This window comes from Danio rerio, chromosome 14, assembly GCF_049306965.1.
Source record: "Danio rerio strain Tuebingen ecotype United States chromosome 14, GRCz12tu, whole genome shotgun sequence".
Classification (NCBI taxonomy): Eukaryota; Metazoa; Chordata; class Actinopteri; order Cypriniformes; family Danionidae; genus Danio; species Danio rerio.
The window spans coordinates 18,659,196-18,677,274 of NC_133189.1; the positions used below are offsets into that span (position 1 = coordinate 18,659,196).

Consider the following 18,079-nt stretch of genomic DNA (forward strand, 5'->3'; position numbering starts at 1 on the left):
GCACACCTGTCAAAAAAATGAACTTACACGTCACAATGACGCATAGTGCAAGCTTTGTAATTGGTGGGTTTGGTAGCGTTGATGTTCAATAAATAATCATATAGATTGTAGATAGTATGTGTTTACTTCGATTATTTTAAAATCAAGTAATGTGAGCATATTTACTTTACAAAACCTGTCAGTGAACTTTGAGGAGAGAAAAAAACAAATAAATAAAATAATCATTCATTAATCCAACAGTGCATTTTAGCCTTTTTAAAATTGAGCATTTAATTAACAAACACATTATTTGCTTAACCATAAAACATTCCTTAGTTCTGCAAAAGAAATAAATAAAATAAAATAAAAATAGACAGATTACACAGAATTTTTATGTGTTTTCATTCATTTCTGTCTAGTTGACCACTAGTCTAGTTTTGGCCTTTTATTAGATGTCTATTAGATGTTCATTGACAGACAAATTTTAACTTTGTTGTAGCTAAGACGACTACTGTATGTCTAGACATCTATAAGACATCTATTAAACATCTTTTAAAAACAAAAAAAAATGCTTCCTGGAATTTATCTGTTCTGCGCATGTTGTTTTTTTAATTGATTATTCTGAATTATACAAATGAAATGCAAAATGTTTTTAAATGGTTACAAAATTCAAATCTTACCTTTAATGTTGAAAAGACTGTACCCATGTGTTTCTTAAATAGGTGTAGAGTTGGAAATGTTTTAGAATTTTTTTATAAATGGGCAAAGTATTAAAAATGTCACTGAATTCAAATATTTAGGCATCAAGTTAGACTCAAACCAATTTTAAAACTCATATTAAAAACCTTGCTACCATACTGAGATAATCTAAGAAATTTTAAACATATCAGAGATTCTCTGACGTATAAGGCCTCTGTTATGTATTTAAATACTATGATTGTTCCACATTTGTTGTACTGTATAACGAGCTGGTCTCAGGAAATCATTTTTAATTATACAAGAGAACACTTAAAATTCATGATAAAAAGCCTGCAATCACTGCAATATCTTAAAAAAACATAGTCTCTTATTTTTGATAATATTATTAAATATAACAATGTTTGGCAATGTATTATAATTGTTTTGTTTTTAAAATTATTCACAATCTTTCTGCTCCATCGTTAAAACATTTTTAAATTCCACGTTAGAGAAAACATCTCGAGTGACGCGTTCTATATTAAGAGGGGAATGTTTTGTCCCTATAGACATAATATCTTTTGGTCAATCCTTTTTCATTTATAAAGCCTCAAATCTATGGAATTCTCTCCCAACAGAAATAATCACATGTACAAATTATAAGATGTTTTCACACCTCACTAGGAGGTGGTTTTTGTCAAATCAAATTTGTACACACTGAGTGAGGTGTTTTTGAATTGTCAGTGTTTTAGTTTATATGCAATTATACTTGAATATTTTAAACTGACTTTTTAATTAATTGGATTTTATTGTTTTAATTTTAACCTGTCCAGGGACGGCAGGTGGAAATTATCAATCCTGCTTCAACCTGGCACAATGCATCTTTTCTCTTTAAGGTTAATGTTATCTTTGTGTATTGTCCCTGTTAAATAAATTAATTCATTAATTCATTCATTCAATTATGAATGTAAATGAGCAATTCCATGCAAATGTCAACCTTGCCATGACAAAAATTAACCAAAATATGAAAACCGTTTCTAAGTTTTTGTGAAGGCTTGTATTTTACAGTACTTTGGAAATACTCAAAAATGTCTCTCAATGTTTTTAAACAATTATATTTCATTTACCAAGGTCACACAAGTGACAATTTCACATCGGTCACATCCATAATAGAGAAGTCATATCCATAATGACACTTTTTCCACATAAATGCAAAAATGTCAAATAAAATAAAGTCAATCATCTTTGTTCTAGAGAGACATATTTTATCCTTTTGATTAGCATGGTGTTTTTTGGGTTGTGCAGTTTAATTCACAGAATTTCTACAAATAATGTATACTGCAAATTTGCATATTTGTTTACATCCATTACACATGTTTATTTTCCTCATTTAAAGTACAAAAATTTTTACGGATTAATTTTTTTAGGGTCCCTTAACTCTGTGGTCAGTTGTTCTGAAAAACATAAACAGATATTTCAATATAAATTTAACAAATTTTCTATTTGAATTTATGTTGTGAGTTTTAACTGCAAAAGTCACATCCATAACAGTGGAATTATTCAAATGTTGAAATGTGACTACTGAATGTGAGCGAAGAACATTTTTTAATAATAATAATAATACATTTTATTTATAGGCACCTTTCAGAACACTCAAGGAAACCTTACAGTATGTCACAGGCACTTTATACACACAAGACAGAAGAGTAATAAACATAATATTAATCCAGAAAGTCATTAAAAGCAACCCTGAACAGAAAGATTTTAACCTAAGATTTAAAATTGGAGATAAAGTGCACCTGACAAATATCTAACGGCAGGGAATTCCATAACTGTGGTGCTATGCAGCTAAAAGCCTTGCTACCAAATGATTTCATCTTAAAATTTGGAACTGATAACAGTTCAGCCGCAGAAGATGTCAGTGAGTCTAATGCATTATGTTTTTCTCTTTATGTGTATCCCATTAACCAACAAGTTATATCAAAAGCAACCTTAAGAAATCCAAAAGAAGTCTGAATACATTACAAAATCACAGGTTAATACAAAACATTACAGAAGAGGCTGTTTTTAGCATGTAATTTGTAACAGGTAATTTGTAGGAAATCAATATTATGTATATTATGTATTTATTTAAAAAATATATATATATTCTTCAAATACAGTGAAAGAAAGTCAGAAAAATACAGGCACACTAAACTAAATAAAAATAAACACAAAATCAATGATGAGGAACCTATAATTAATTATGTTGACCACGTGGCAACTGTAGCATTTTCCAGCGTTTTGTAATGACAAGGCGCTCTATTGTTTGTTAATTAATTCTAAGCGCTCCCATTTACATGTTAATTTAACGACGATTGTATCTGTAAAAGGTTATAGTTTTTAGCCAGCAACAGACCTCTCTGAACACATCTCAGTGGTGTTGCAGTGCGCGGCGCCGCCTGTCGAGAGAACACGGGTTTCATTTTTCGCTCTTGGAAGAGTCTGTATCCCATCATGCACCGCTGTTTGAGCGGCACGGCTTCTCAACGTGTTCCGATTCAGGACATGCAGCACCTTGATTCATAAAGAAATCTAAAGCCTTGTGTTGAAAATAAATCAGTAAATGTACTGATTTGATTTCAGCTTTATTTGAGAAGCGGAAGCGCGTCTGTTTGAACGATATGTCTTTGGTTTGTGCTAGTAAGTGAGTTTATTTCTGTTAGCATAAGTGATTAGCAGTGTGCAGCGTTAGCCATTGTTGTGTAATATTAGCAGAAACTTTGGGCTTGAGGAGCTAAACTTTAATAAGCTTGCATTTGCATTTTTTCGATTCTTATACATTTCTACCATTTAAACTAGAAGCTAATATATATTTTGATGGTTTGTGTCGGAATCTTGAACTATTTGGGCAAGCAAAACATTGGCGTTGTGTATGATAGTAATCATGAATATAATGTATCGTAATCTAGAATATTATGTAATAATGTGATGTCGTCATGTTATATGAATATCAAAGGAATTGTTGAATTTAAGTATCACATTATAAAACCTGACACAGACTTCTGGTTAACATTTGCGAAATTATAATGATGTATTTTGTGCTAAAGATTATGGACATGTCATATTTGTAGTCATGAATGAAAGAGAAGTGAGTGTATTTCTCTCTTCCAGTTTCAAACGAAGTGCCGGAGCACCCCTGTGTGTCCCCTGTTTCCAACCAAGTGTTTGAGAGGCGTCTGATTGAGAAATACATAGCGGAGAATGGAGCTGACCCCATCAATGGACAGCCCCTGTCTGAGGAGCAGCTCATTGATATCAAGGGTACAGAGCTACAGATGACACCCATTTCATGAAAGTTTCTGACAATTTATGGTTCTTTTCAAAACACTTGTTTCTTTACTTGTAGTGTCTCATCCCATTCGACCGAAGGCTCCCTCTGCCACAAGTATTCCTGCTATCCTCAAGTCTCTACAGGATGAGTGGGTGAGTCCTTTAACCTGACTGTATGGAGAATAAATAAGTGTTTACATTGGCAAGTTTTTTTTTTTTTCAAATAAAGTTAAACAGTCTGATCATGGGGGTCACTAGGCCATTTTAGTGCGGCTTCTACTGTTAAAGTTCACACCACATCCTCATAAAATTGCTGTTGTGCAACGAGTTTTTCTACAAAATGTTCACCATATGCACGGATTTAGGAGATGTTCACACAGAATGCGTCTTTGCACCAAAAAAAAAAAACAAACAAAAAACGCAGTGCTCAGGAATGGTATAAAACAGTTGACTTTTCAACTTGCTGTAGTAAACAAATCCTGCAATGACTGCCCCACCTTCAAGCTCTTCTTATTGACCCACTGCTCTAGAACAAAATGCAAATGGATTGGTTAATATCAGCTATCAGTCCCTCAGTTCAGATGACAAGAGAGCTACTGCTGTGAAAATGTAAATGTCTGGATACAAGAGAATGAAAATAACATTGACAGATTTTGTTTTAGTACCCACCTAAAATTACAAAAAAATCACACATGTTATTGATCATGTGGTGAATGTTGAAGCACCATTTACACTTTTTTTTAAGAGTGGACAAAAAACTTCCAATGGGTTAAAGTCTGCTATGAAAATGACTAAATTCATTCACCTTAAGCCGGTGGGAGGGAGTTTTCGGGTAGCCACATTTACACATTTTAAACACAAGATGTTCTAACATTTAATCCCTAATTTAATCGTCATGATGCTGTCAGTCATGCACTTATTCCATTTTTTAAAAGAGCATACATTCACTAAGAAAAAGCTGATAATGAAAAGACCGCTATTGCTGTTATGCAAAATAAATTTGTCATTATCATCTGTGATGATAATCTGTGAATCATTGTGATTGAGATAAAAGCACCATGAGCTGGTGTGTCATGACCCAAATCGTGAATGTTTTCTAAGCCTCTGTTTAAGGGTTTTCGTTTATTAAAATTTGGATTAGAGAAGTGGTTATTTTTGTTTATTATTTTTAATGCAAGCAAAAATGTACTTTCATAGAAAAATGTTTAAGCTTGAGCATATTAGCTTATAGGAATGATATTTCTCTCTCTCTCTCTCTCTCTCTCTCTCTCTCTCTCTCTCTCTCTCTCTCTCTCTCTCTCTCTCTCTCTCTMTATATATATATATATATATATATATATATATATTATATATATATATATATATATATATATATATATATATATATATATGTGTGTGTGTGTATATGTATGTGTATATATATGTATGTATGTGTGTGTATATATCAATCTTTTTAATAACTTACCGCATGTGGAGTCACGTGATTCCGCTCTGTTAAGATTTATATGATTTATAAGATTTATACTTCTGCATCGAATGCATGGATACGGTCCGGCACAGTTAAAATGTTCGTTAAAATGTAACTACATGTCGCACGTTTACACTACATTGACAATGATTGGAAGCTGCTCCAGTGATGACTTGAGATTGCATATTTTCTATTACAATAACATTATTATTTACATTAAAATATTTCTTTACAGAACATTCAAGAAATGCACTGTTTAAAATGTTCTTTACTGGATATGCAAGAGATATGTTATTTACAAGAGATGTAGCTTAATTTTTATTTTTATTATGAAAAAAAATAATAATAATAATTTTGTTTCCAAAAGTGCAAGTTATTTATTTTCACTTTTTTATAAGAAAAAGGTGACTGTTGATTTTAGGCAATGTGTGTTTTAATTTCAGTTGTTCAACGTTGATGTTCAATAAAAATAATCAGAGATAGTAGATAGTGAGAGTTTACTTCAATTCTTTTAAAATCAAGTTATGCACCCTTTGTTCAGAAATCTCTCACTTGTAAAATGTGAGCATATTTACTATAAAAAACTTGTCAGTGAATGTTTTTGGGGACCAAAAATTTTTATAAATAAAATAATTGTTCATTAATCGCAACCAAGTTAAAATGTTGAATCAAATCGAGATATTGATTTTAGGCCTAATTGCCTTTTGGGATGATGTAAAAATGACACATTCAGATGTAACATCAGGATTTGATACAATCATGTACCTTATCTGAAGATATTGTTTATATAAATGTTAAATTGATCGAGTGTATATACATTTTAGTCAAAAGTTTAACATGAATTTGATCTTTTGGCGTGCGCACTACAAATGCAAAGAATCTCCCTTGCACTTTTAGATACTTATATGATATATCTTCGTGCATCAAAATCTACAAGCAGTAAAAATGCCTACCTGTTCCCAAAACAAACCATCTGGCAGAGTCTGTACCATAGACTGGAGAAACAAAATAATCCTGTACCACTTCACTGGGATTTTAGAATGATACGTCCAGTTATTTATGAAATAATTCAACAAAGCCTGCTTATTCTGTGTGCAATATGTGCAATTATACATGCATCATTCAACGTATGAAAAACTTTTCCATTTAATATTTGGTGATTGTTATAAAAGAATGATTATATTTTAGATTAACACAGTTTTTTTCTCTCTCTCTCTCTTTCAGGACGCCGTGATGCTGCACAGTTTTACACTGAGGCAGCAGTTGCAGACAACACGACAAGAGCTTTCTCATGCTCTCTACCAGCATGATGCAGCCTGCAGAGTCATTGCTCGTCTTACAAAAGAGGTCACTGCTGCCAGAGAAGGTAAGAGTGGCATGATTGCTTTCAGGATGAGATGTTGACTGGAATTGTGCCATCACTGACACATTGTTCTGCTTGCAGCTTTGGCTACCCTCAAACCCCAGGCTGGACTGGTCGCTCCACAGGCCGCTCCTGCTTCTCAGCCCGCTGCTGTGGTCAGTAATTTCTTTAGATATTCATAATGTAGCGTGAAAAAAAAAATCTTAATTCACTCATGAACCATAGGTACTTTGAGGTTTTTCAAATAGAAATGGCCACTATTTTTAATGTTATTAGACAGCAATTATAATAATTTTTAAGGTAAAATTTTGTAGCAAGAGTAAACCTTAAAAAACGGTTTTAGATTGTTATTTTTTTGCTTTTTTATTATTTTAGAAATGTGATATTTATAAAGTGTTTAAATGTTTTTGGTAACTGCCTTACCATTTTTATTGAATTTCATTAAATGTAAAAAAGAGGTTGACGATTTTAGATTTTTGAAAGTCGACTTTTATATTATCAAAGTTGAGTCAACTAGTAGCTTTTAGCGTCATCAAAAAAAAACATAAGATGCAAATGTTTTGCAACATGCCACAATTTGCGATTTATTTGCAGGACAGAATATGTTTCCATGCTGTTGGAACGCTCATAACGCGTTGCAAGAACAATGCAACATTACACCAATGACACCATTTTAGTGCAAAACAAATACACTGTCGACTCTTTCGTTATTAATGTAACATTAGCACCCGGACTAAATTTTACTGCGAAATAAATGCAGTTAACACATTGATCACTGCACATTCTAGTAAGAATGTAACAATAACAGATATTTTTGTGCAGAAATAATGCAGCACACAGATTCATGTGACGTTATACATAACGCAGAAAGGACAGGCTATAACATTAAGCCATATTACACTGTCGGAGTCCTAATCAGACTCATATTTTATAAATATTACATTATATTTAATGTATTTTATATTTTATCGCTATGATCATGCGCACTAGAAAGCTGCTCAAAATCCTGCTTAAGTCAGGCGTTTTTTGTGGTCACTGGCTCATTTTAGTTACAGAAGTCTGCTTGCTGTACATCTTCACCAGGTTCACCAATGTTGATGATGTTTACACCTACACAAGCTGTGAAGTTTATCACACCTTTGCGGCTGTGCACTTCACATTTTTTCACAGGTTTGTAGAGGGCAGCAGACAATCACATTACTTTTCAGGGTTGCTTAAACCTAACTGGCACCGATTTAAAGTTCAATACAAGTTCACGTGAATCTTTGACGCTGACATAAAAAATACAGTTAAAAAAATGTATTTTAAATAATCGGAGGGCAGTTTCATTCAGTGACAACATCCGTGCACTCGTGGTTCCACCTTAGTGTGTAAAGCTGCATGTAGTTCTGGTCAAACAACGTGATCTGCACAGTGAGACTAGTCGAAGTTTATCAAAAAGCATCACGGCAGAGCATTAAAGTCAACTAGTTGATTAGTCGACTAGTCAGTGCAACCTCTAATATATATATTAAAAAAAAATTTCTCAAGATTCTGAAAAAAAAATACTTTTAGATTATAATCTCTTTCAAAATGAAAGATGCAGGAAAAAAAAGTTATTTCATATAATGCAGGAATTTATTTCAAAAGTTGAGAATTAATTCTGAGATGAATTGTGAATCCGATATTTATTTATTTTATGGTTTTATGTTCAATTTTAAATGTAAAATAATTCAACCCCCTCATAGCCATAGTACAATGGAGTTAAATATATAATTTTCTGTTTTCATAGGGTGCTGGTGGTGAGGCCATGGAGGTCAGTGAACAGGTTGGAATGACTCCGGAGATCATACAGAAGGTTTGTGAATCCACAAGTATATTCAGCAGTGTTCTCATTGCTCACACATGTACAAAGGGATTCAAAGACTTTTTCTTACATTACAGCTTCAAGACAAGGCCACTGTTCTGACCACCGAGAGAAAGAAGGTAAACGTTTAATTAGCAGTTTGTGGTCACTGTTATTTGATGTGCTTTTCAATGTCTGTAACCTTTTACGTGTTTGTTTTTCAGAGAGGAAAGACCGTGCCAGAAGAGCTGGTCAGAGCAGAAGATCTCAGCAAGTATCGCCAAGTGGGATCCCATGCTGTGAGTATCCAATTTTACACAGTGTGTATGCGTGCATATTTTTGTTTAACATATGTTGTGTAGGCCTGATGTCCACAAAGGTTATATAAGCTGGATGTTTTTTTTCTATATCATAAGAAAACCGCTTCTAAAAAGTGCTACATTTGGTACATTTATTGTTAAAAAAGGTTTAGTTTTTTTCAGAGGTCAATATATTAGGCTCATTAAAAAAATCCATTATGTTTATTTAAGCTGATTTTATACCATTATGGTAGGATTAGTGCTCAAAAAATAAACTATGAAATCCAGCCTGAAATAGGATCAAAATCCAATTTTTTTTTTAAAACTCAAGAAATGATGAGATTGTATGCAGAAGATGACGTTCCGGACACAAAAAAACTCGCACTGAACACTTGCTAAAGGAGAAAAACCCCTAAAATGTCTATATTGCAACAGAAACCAAGCTGTTAAAAATATTCTTGTGCAATGCCCTATTTTTATTGTTATCCGACAACAATTATTGTCTGGAGGGACTTGAAATGTAGTATTTAATTTTAAAATTGTTAAATTTTCATCAAAACTAAATCCTTAAAAAAAAGTTTTAGATTTTTATCTTATGTATTCTCATTATTACTTTGTATTTTTATCTTCTGTATTTATTGCTTTCGATGACTTTTAATTGTTAGAATATTTTTATAATTATAGAAAAGTATTATTTTTTAAAATGTGGTAAACCTGATCTTTTTTTGCCATGATATAGCCATAAAAGCTGATATGGCAATAAATTCAAAATTCTCTCTTTCCATATGTCCTGGTAAAAAAAAATTGCCAAGTAAGCATAAAATTGTTCTAGAAATCCTGTTTTGATCAAATTCTGTGACAGCATCTTTGAAGGCACAGCTATTGGGAAGAAAATGACGTCTGAATCACATTGTGTAAATATCGACTTATATCTTAATCTTAATTGTAAAATCTTAATAAAACTAATACACACTTTTATAGTTATTACCATGTCATATTGTTAGCTGAGAAGCATGCTAACTTTAAACTCTGTTGAATTTAAACTTTTAAAAAAAAATTATTCTCTGTTTAGAAATTAAGATAAAAATCAACAATTTCCACCTCAAAGTTTGACAAATGGAGTTTCTGTCTTAGGCTTGGGCTGGTATAAGATTCTGATGGTATGATAACCTTCACAGTATTATGATTACTCCTCTAAATTGTATTTTTTTAATATCTGGGTAAAAAACTAAAACTTTTCCCCCCTTTGAACACAATATATTTTATGTAAAGAAAGATTTAAAATATTCTGGAACAGTAAACATGTCAGGCTAAGTAATTCAAATAAATCATTGACTTCAGATGTCTTTATTTAGTTTAAAAACACAGATTTCTTTACGATTTAAAATGGGATCTTTGGATCTTTTCTGCTAGAGATACTGTTGTCTTAAAAAAAATGTTACATATACCAAAGGAATGGTATAGCAGAAATTTTTAGCTGGTTTTAAAACTAAAGACTTTTCCAAACTGTGGTATACCTGTGGTAAAACCATTATCCTCCCATGCCTATTCTATGTAAAGTGTTGTGAGTTAGTCTTTCCTTTGATTTAGTTTAGATCGCTGTACAATTTTATTTGAAACATTACATCAAATCAGTTGTTTTGCTCTTTTCAACAGGGTCTTCACAGTGCCAGTGTACCAGGAATCCTCTCTCTGGATCTCTGCCCAACAGACACCAACAAAGTCCTCACCGGTATAATTTCCATTAGTAGTTTGTCAGATGAGTGTTTTGAATGTGTCCTGATTCTTAGAATTTTGTGATGTTACTTACTATTTTGATGAACTGTGTATAATATATCCTTTGTAAGTCCCCCTTTTGGGATGTTACATAAAATGCTGGTAGAAAGCACTTGTGTTGTCACGATACTGAATTGCAGGACCAATTGGTACAGAAATTTTAAAAATGTCCATTTCCCCGCAAACATTTGAGCTCTGTTGAGCATGTACTTAACAACACTCAAATGTTAGTTGGAAATTGAGGTTTTAAACATGTCAGCATCATAACAACACTAGAAAGCACACATTTATGTTTCCAAACCATAAGCATCCCCTAACACAATTCTTGCATGTGTCATCTGCACCCTCTTGGTCACAAATGATTGATCATGCAAGGAAAAATACTGTTGCCCTTTTTTGTTTCTTTTTTTGCAGCTCCTTCCTTTTTGTTGGATTAATTGTGACTGTTTTGCTGAAGTAGAAATAACTAATCTAAAATTAAGATGTAAACAAGGAGAGCTACCACATGGTTCTCTCAAATTAAAACCTCAGTTTGCTACGCTTTCCAGGTGGTGCGGATAAGAACGTGGTGGTGTTTGACCGTCGTGAGGAGCAGATTGTTGCCACCCTCAAAGGACACACCAAAAAGGTCTCATCTGTCATCTACCACCCTGCTCAGGTATGCCATTGCTCTTGTTTTGAATATATAAAATGGTTCCTGGTTTGTATTTAGCTCTCATGTCTCTCCTCTTGTGCTCTTTGTCAGGCGGTGGTGTTCTCAGCATCTTCAGACAGCACTATTAGAGTGTGGTCCGTTACTGGAGGCAACTGTGTGCAAGTGGTCAGGGCCCATGAGTCTGCTGTTACTGGCCTCTCTCTGCACGCTACTGGGGACTATTTACTGAGCTCATCTGAGGACCAGGTAACACACACACACACAATTGTTTTTGTGAATTAAGGGGACATTTTATAGGTTTCCCTTATTTTTACACTGCGCAAACTGTATTTTCTATCACCCTACTCCAACCCTATACCTAAACCTTTTTTTGTAATGTCACTAAATTTAAATGGTCTATTCCAGATGTTGAAGTTATATATTTCTTGTGTGATGCAAGTTGTTTGAAATTTTACTTTCTATTTATATAAAAAAATGCTATGTTTTTTTTATAGCATTGTTTCTCATATTGCAGGTAATACAGAGCAAAAAATTTACTTTTTTGACTTTGTTTTTTTTTTTAAATGTAGTTGCTTTAACTGAGATGCGTGTCAGATGATGTGTTTTGTTGGCATAGCCACTAACCGCCCTGGCATGCCATGAGCTAGTGAAATAAATTGAGTTCATAGCACATTGCTTTCCACATCCATTGTGAAAGCCACTTCACACCTTTCAAATGAGAATCAGCAAACGATGGCCACTTTCTCTTAGAGTGTAAGAAGTTTGTGCAGTGTATGTAGTGTTTTTGATGCGGCCTCTGTGTGTACATTTCCATAGTTACACTTTTCAAGGTTACATTATTTAAACCTCTACATGCATTATTTACTAAAATCTTAAAAAAATTTAAAATAACAGAATTTTGTCTTTGCCATAATTCTTGTCTTGTTTGTTTTTGTTGGCCACAAGTGCTGACGCTTTTGAAGATTTGGGCCAATTTAAGACTATATTTGAGGGAAATATGATTTTAAAGACAATTAAGAAAATTTTTGTAGCTTTGCAATAAAATGTGAATCAAGCATAATTTACAACATTAGCAGTATGCTACACTTACTGGATAAAAGCATTGTCAAAGACTACTTTAGCAGAAACAACCATTTGTCAAATCATGATTTTTTAAAAATTGACATTTTATTTAAAAATAAATAAAATTTCCCCAGAACGAGTGGAAACTGTTGTTGTGGTTTTCCGTTTCACTTCCCATGTAAAAAGAACATGCTTTGTTATTTTTATGGAAGGGAAGTCTCTGTGTAGTTACATTTTTATTCTGTGTAGTTACATTTTTAAATGTTTGTTTTGTAGTACTGGGCCTTCTCCGATATCCAAACTGGACGTGTCCTGACCAAAGTCACTGATGAGACTGCTGGATGTGGTATGTTTTATTATTTTAGCTGCACTGTGTCAGATTTTGAATAAGTGTTTTTTGAATGCTATTTTTATAAGTGTGGAAACTGAAACAAGCTCTCTTTTAGAATTTGTCAAGTTAGGATAAAAATGAAATGTAATGATTTACTTCAAAATATTTCACTCAACATATTTAATACAGGCATTTTGTACATGATTATAAGCCATGTTACAAAAAAAAAAAAGATAGTATTTTTAGGGTAATGACTTCATAAAGTATAAGGAAAAACATTAAAAATTTGATAATAAAATCTTAAAATGTAAAAAAAAAAAAATTCAGTTTGGTACAAAACAGCCAAAAGGACAGCTATGGCCAAGTAGTACTGGTAGGTCTAGTGTTAATTTGTCTCTTCATTTAAAAAGCATTTCTGCCTCATTCTTTCAGCTTTAACCTGTGCACAGTTCCATCCTGATGGTCTGATTTTCGGCACTGGTACGGGCGATTCTCAGATTAAGATCTGGGATCTTAAGGAACGAACCAATGTAGCCAACTTCCCTGGACATTCAGGTCCAGTCACGGCCATTGCCTTCTCTGAGAATGGATACTATCTAGCCACTGGTGAGTCATGTGATCTGTCTGTGTCCATTGTTCAATCTGCATTTTACCTGTTTTCTGAAGTAGTTATTTAAATACTGTTTTACAGTACATTGTTGCAAATCAGCCTTACAGTTATTAATGCAAAAAATGACAGAATTAAGGGCCTCCATCAAATATGATCTGAATCATGCTATAAAGAAGCCATGGTGACTATTTCAGTGTTGATTAAGTTCTGTGTTGTTTAGCAAGTTTTAGTTTACTTCTCTGCAGCTCTAGAGAACTAGAGTTATTACGAAAAAAAACGGAAATTAAAATTATTAGAAAAATGAAACATTACATTTAATGCAGAGGTTTGCTTGAGACATTATAACATCTTACTGTAATTAAGTTCTTAAAGATTATATAAATTCTTACAGTTTATATATTTTTGTAATTTTACTGCATTGCTGCAAAGTAGGTGTTCTGTTTGCTTAACCCTGAACTCTGCGTTGATTAACCCTTAACTTGCTTACTCAAAGTATGTGCACCAAAACTTCTTTTGAGAGTAAGTTCTATTAACAGAACTAGATTAATCATTAGTCATGAATCATTGTTACCTTAAGTGTTTGATGTAGGCTTCTACTGTGTGTATATAATATAATGATAGTGTAGTCCAGTAATATGTGCGTGTCAGGAAGCTGCTGTCAACATCCAGGATAATGAAGTGGATTTGAATTCATGCACACACTTTTTACACTTTCTCTTTTGGAAGTTGTTTTTAATGATTGGTTGGTTTTGCTTCCATATTTGTTAGGGGGGGAATATATTTCTGTAATAAGATTGCATAACCGGTGTATTTTATTAAAAGATAGTAAGATAGTAAGAAGTAAATAATAGTAAAAATAAATTAAACATATTTTGAGTGTTTAACTTACAAAATAAATTAAGAAATAGTAATATTATATGCTAATAATAGTAGAAATTAAGAAATAGTAGAAATTAAGAAACACACACAACCATATATATTAGGCATGGGCTTGTATGAGATTCGGACGCTATGATAACCTTGGTTATGTTCTTTTTAAATGTCTGGGTAAAAACATCAGTTTTTTATACTACTAAACATGTATTTCATTTTAAGAGACATAATATTGTGAAACAGTAAATGTGTCTAATCAATAAAATAAATCATTGATTTCTGGTATATTAGTTTTAAAAACACAGATTTCTTTTAAAAGGCATCTTTGGATTGCATTTTGTCTTTGAATATTTGTAAGCCACTGCACTGTTCAGGTCTATAGTTGGGTGTATCAGTGTTTCTCAATCACATTCTTGGAGGCCCATCAGCTTAGCACATTTTCCATGTCACCTTGACCAAACGCACCTGATTCCAGTCATTAGCTCATTAGCAGAGACTGAAAAACCTGTAATGGGTGTGACAGACATAGGAGAGATCCAAAGCATGCAGTGTTTGTGGTCCTCCAGGATTGTGGTTGAGAAACACTGGTCTATAGGATGTTGATGTATAAGTGAGTTTAAGAGGTAGGTAGTTCAAAAGTTAGGTAGGGGGTGTGGTAGGTTGGTAGGAAGTTTAGTAGGTTGGTAGGAAGTTTAGTAGGTTGGTAGGAAGTTTAGTAGGTTGGTAGCAAGTTTGGTAGGTTGGTAGCAAGTTTGGTAGGTTGGTAGCAAGTTCGGTAGGTCGGAGAAAGTTCGGTAGGTCGGTAGTAAGTTCGGTAGGTCGGTAGTAAGTTCGGTAGGTAGGTCGGAAGTTCGGTAGGTAGGTAGGAAGTTCGTGTGAGAGAGTAAGTCTGAAATAGAGAGAGAGTGGGTGTGAGAGGTTGTTAGGTAGGTAGGTAGGAAGATGGGTAGGTTGGTAGGTAGGACAATTTGGTAGGTAGGCAGTTGGGTATGTAGGTAGGTACAAAGCTAAATGGGTAGGTAGAAAGGTAGTTAAAAGTTAGGCAAGTAAGTAGTTAGGTAGGTTGGTAGGAAGCTAAAGGTAGAGGCTAGGTTGGTAGGAAGTTGGGTTGGTTGGTTGGTAGGTAGGTAGGTAGGTAGATAAGAAGCTAACTAACCCTAAAACGTAACCTGCTGCATATTTAGAGCAATTGTTTCTTACTATAAAAGATATCTTGGTTTTTGGACCTGAAAGCTGCAGTTATTCACTTACATGGCACTTATACGTACATGTCCAATTACCTGCTTTCCGCAGTAGCCCCCAGTTTTTATCATGACAGATGTTAACTCTGAGCAAGCTCTGCCCATTTGGCTCTGCATTGAGTATCACTTGTGTTCACTGTCATGCAAACTACATTTTTTTTGTATGCAGGTGCTCAGGACAGTTCACTGAAGCTGTGGGATCTGAGGAAGCTGAAGAACTTCAAGACAATCACTCTGGACAACAATTACGAGGTCGAATCCCAGAAATATCACTGTCAAATGGTTTTAATCAGTTTGCCAGTTGTTCTGCTTACAGGACGTTTGTCTAATATTTTTGCTGTTTTTTTGATCATGTAGGTCAAGTCCCTGGTGTTTGATCAGAGTGGAACATATCTAGCTGTGGGAGGGTCAGACATCAGAGTTTATATCTGCAAACAGTGGTCCGAGGTCCTCAACTTCTCCGGTGAGTTGAACAACGCTTTGAAGTTTGTCCAAAATTGGGTTTGTTGTTTAATTAAGAGCTTATTCTGTGTCCTCAAACTAATTTAATTTCTTTTTCTTCTTCCTGTAGATCATTCTGGTCTGGTGACTGGTGTGGCTTTTGGTGAACATGCTCAGTTCCTGGCTTCCACAGGCATGGACAGAAGTCTCAAGTTCTACAGCCTGTAACAGAAACAATACTCCCACAACAAATACATCTCTCTGTACGTGTGCATGTGTATACATAGATATGCATTCACTATCATAAACATGGTTGTAGTGATTAATTCAGAAACATTCAGTACACCTTGACTTTGTCACCAGTAAATTCATCTTTTTGTCAATTATTGCTTTAAAACAAATTTTGGCAATAAGGGTTAATGTCAGTTGTTTTTTCGTCTACCTTTTAATCTTTTGATTGTAGGCTGGCAAACTTTGTTAGTGTCCCATGACTTCTCTCTTTTTTTATCCTTCTGTGGACTATCATCAAATGTGAAATAGATTCCAATAAAGTTTAAATTTGTTTTTAATCTATTGTGTATGAATCTGTTGACTCATCGTTTTCATCCATGACAGGCACCAGGGGCCTGTTTCAGTAAGGAGGTTCAACCAACTCTAAGTTTAAACTTGAACTCTGATTTGATTTACAGAGAGATTAAAAACTCAGAGTTTTCAGTTTCAGAATAGCTGATCTGAGTTAGGTCAATCAACATTGAGTAGACCAACTCAAGAGTTAAGTGCGCACACCGCAACTATAAAAAGGCATTATCAATGGAGCGCAGATATTACAATTCACCATGGCAACATCTGAAAAAAAGAGATCACCATTTCTTTCTCCAGCTGAACTTGATGTGCTCATGCAAAGTTACAGCAAATATGACCATATATTTTAAAAAGTAACAATGTAACAGACGGTTAGCGTGGGAAAACATAGCTGCTGTTAATGCTTAGTTTTACATCTAAAGTATTTAAATATTTTAGTATAATAAAAAAGGAATGTAACGTGTGACATTTATAAAAAAAAAAAACATGTTCCCACTTTTATACACGTTGATCAGTTTTAATAGATTTAAAGTGCAGTTGTCTGCCTCTATTATTGTGATAAAGGGTTAATATGGCATTTAGAATGTAAGCAGAACTAAAAAATAGTTTTAGAATGAGTAATAATTCCATTAATTACAGTTCATTTTGAAATATTAACAGTAAAAACAGATTTTACCGCAGTAAAAGTTGTCAATCTTTTTTTATTTAATAAATGTAGCTACTTGTGCCTCAGACGACATTGATGATACACAATGAACGCGTGGGGGCGTTTCAAGCCATGAGACACGGAGAACAGATGCTCTTGACGCTCTGGAGGTAATTAATATACATTAATACTGAAACGGTTAATGCAATTTAGAATGACCAAAACAACGTTTCCGATGTTCTACAGTGTGCTCAGCCTGCTGGTTTGTCCATTCACACACATTTTCATCATCATATATTCTCTTATAACAAACCTTTTTAATGTACATACTTTAATTTGTTAAGTTAAAGTGTTTCCAGCGCAGTTTATGTGCATCTTATTAAATATAAAGTTTATCGTACTCCGTTATGCTCATATTTCATAATGTTTATTTTTAAAAGTTATGTGCATCATGACGTTTCCATCAATCGTTTTTTATACGCATCTCTAAAATGTGCATTAGAATAGATGGGTGGAAATGTAAGGCTAAGGTGAGAAATATAGCTTCGTCTTTAAAAAAAAAATGGAGGACACCGACAGAAACTCGAGTTTAGAGAATAAAACCTGCTCCTGACCAGGTTAAGGTCACAGAGTAAGTTTCACAGAGAGTTTCTAAGGTAACTGACTTTGAGTTAAAGTGACCTCTCTTTCAGACACAGGCTTGACTTACCCTGCTTTCTCGAGTTTGACAAACCTGCCATTTTGAAACGGAAAACCCAGAGTTTCTCTTATTTCAGGGTTAAACTACTCAAGTTTTCATTTAATCTCCTTTCTGAAACGGGCCCCAGGTGGGTAAAACAAGGCATTAATAGGATTACAATGGTACTAATGTAGTCAAACATTAAAAGACCAGTTAATTTACACATTATTGATACAAAATATACAGGGGATAAACAGATTCA

The 18,079-nt window shown here is 33.8% G+C and overlaps 1 protein-coding gene across 1 annotated transcript; it reads left to right on the forward strand.

Moving 5' to 3' along the window:
• The first annotated feature begins 3,199 nt into the window (after positions 1-3,199).
• Positions 3,200-16,479, forward strand: prpf19 (pre-mRNA processing factor 19). The gene is given in 16 exon segments (NM_201467.1): positions 3,200-3,336; positions 3,808-3,957; positions 4,043-4,119; positions 6,659-6,800; positions 6,879-6,952; positions 8,569-8,634; positions 8,721-8,762; positions 8,847-8,921; positions 10,578-10,653; positions 11,246-11,355; positions 11,443-11,598; positions 12,691-12,760; positions 13,178-13,351; positions 15,639-15,721; positions 15,827-15,932; positions 16,041-16,479. Coding segments are annotated over 16 exon segments (1,518 nt in total). The 5' UTR covers positions 3,200-3,317; the 3' UTR covers positions 16,139-16,479.
• Positions 16,480-18,079: the final 1,600 nt, after the last annotated feature.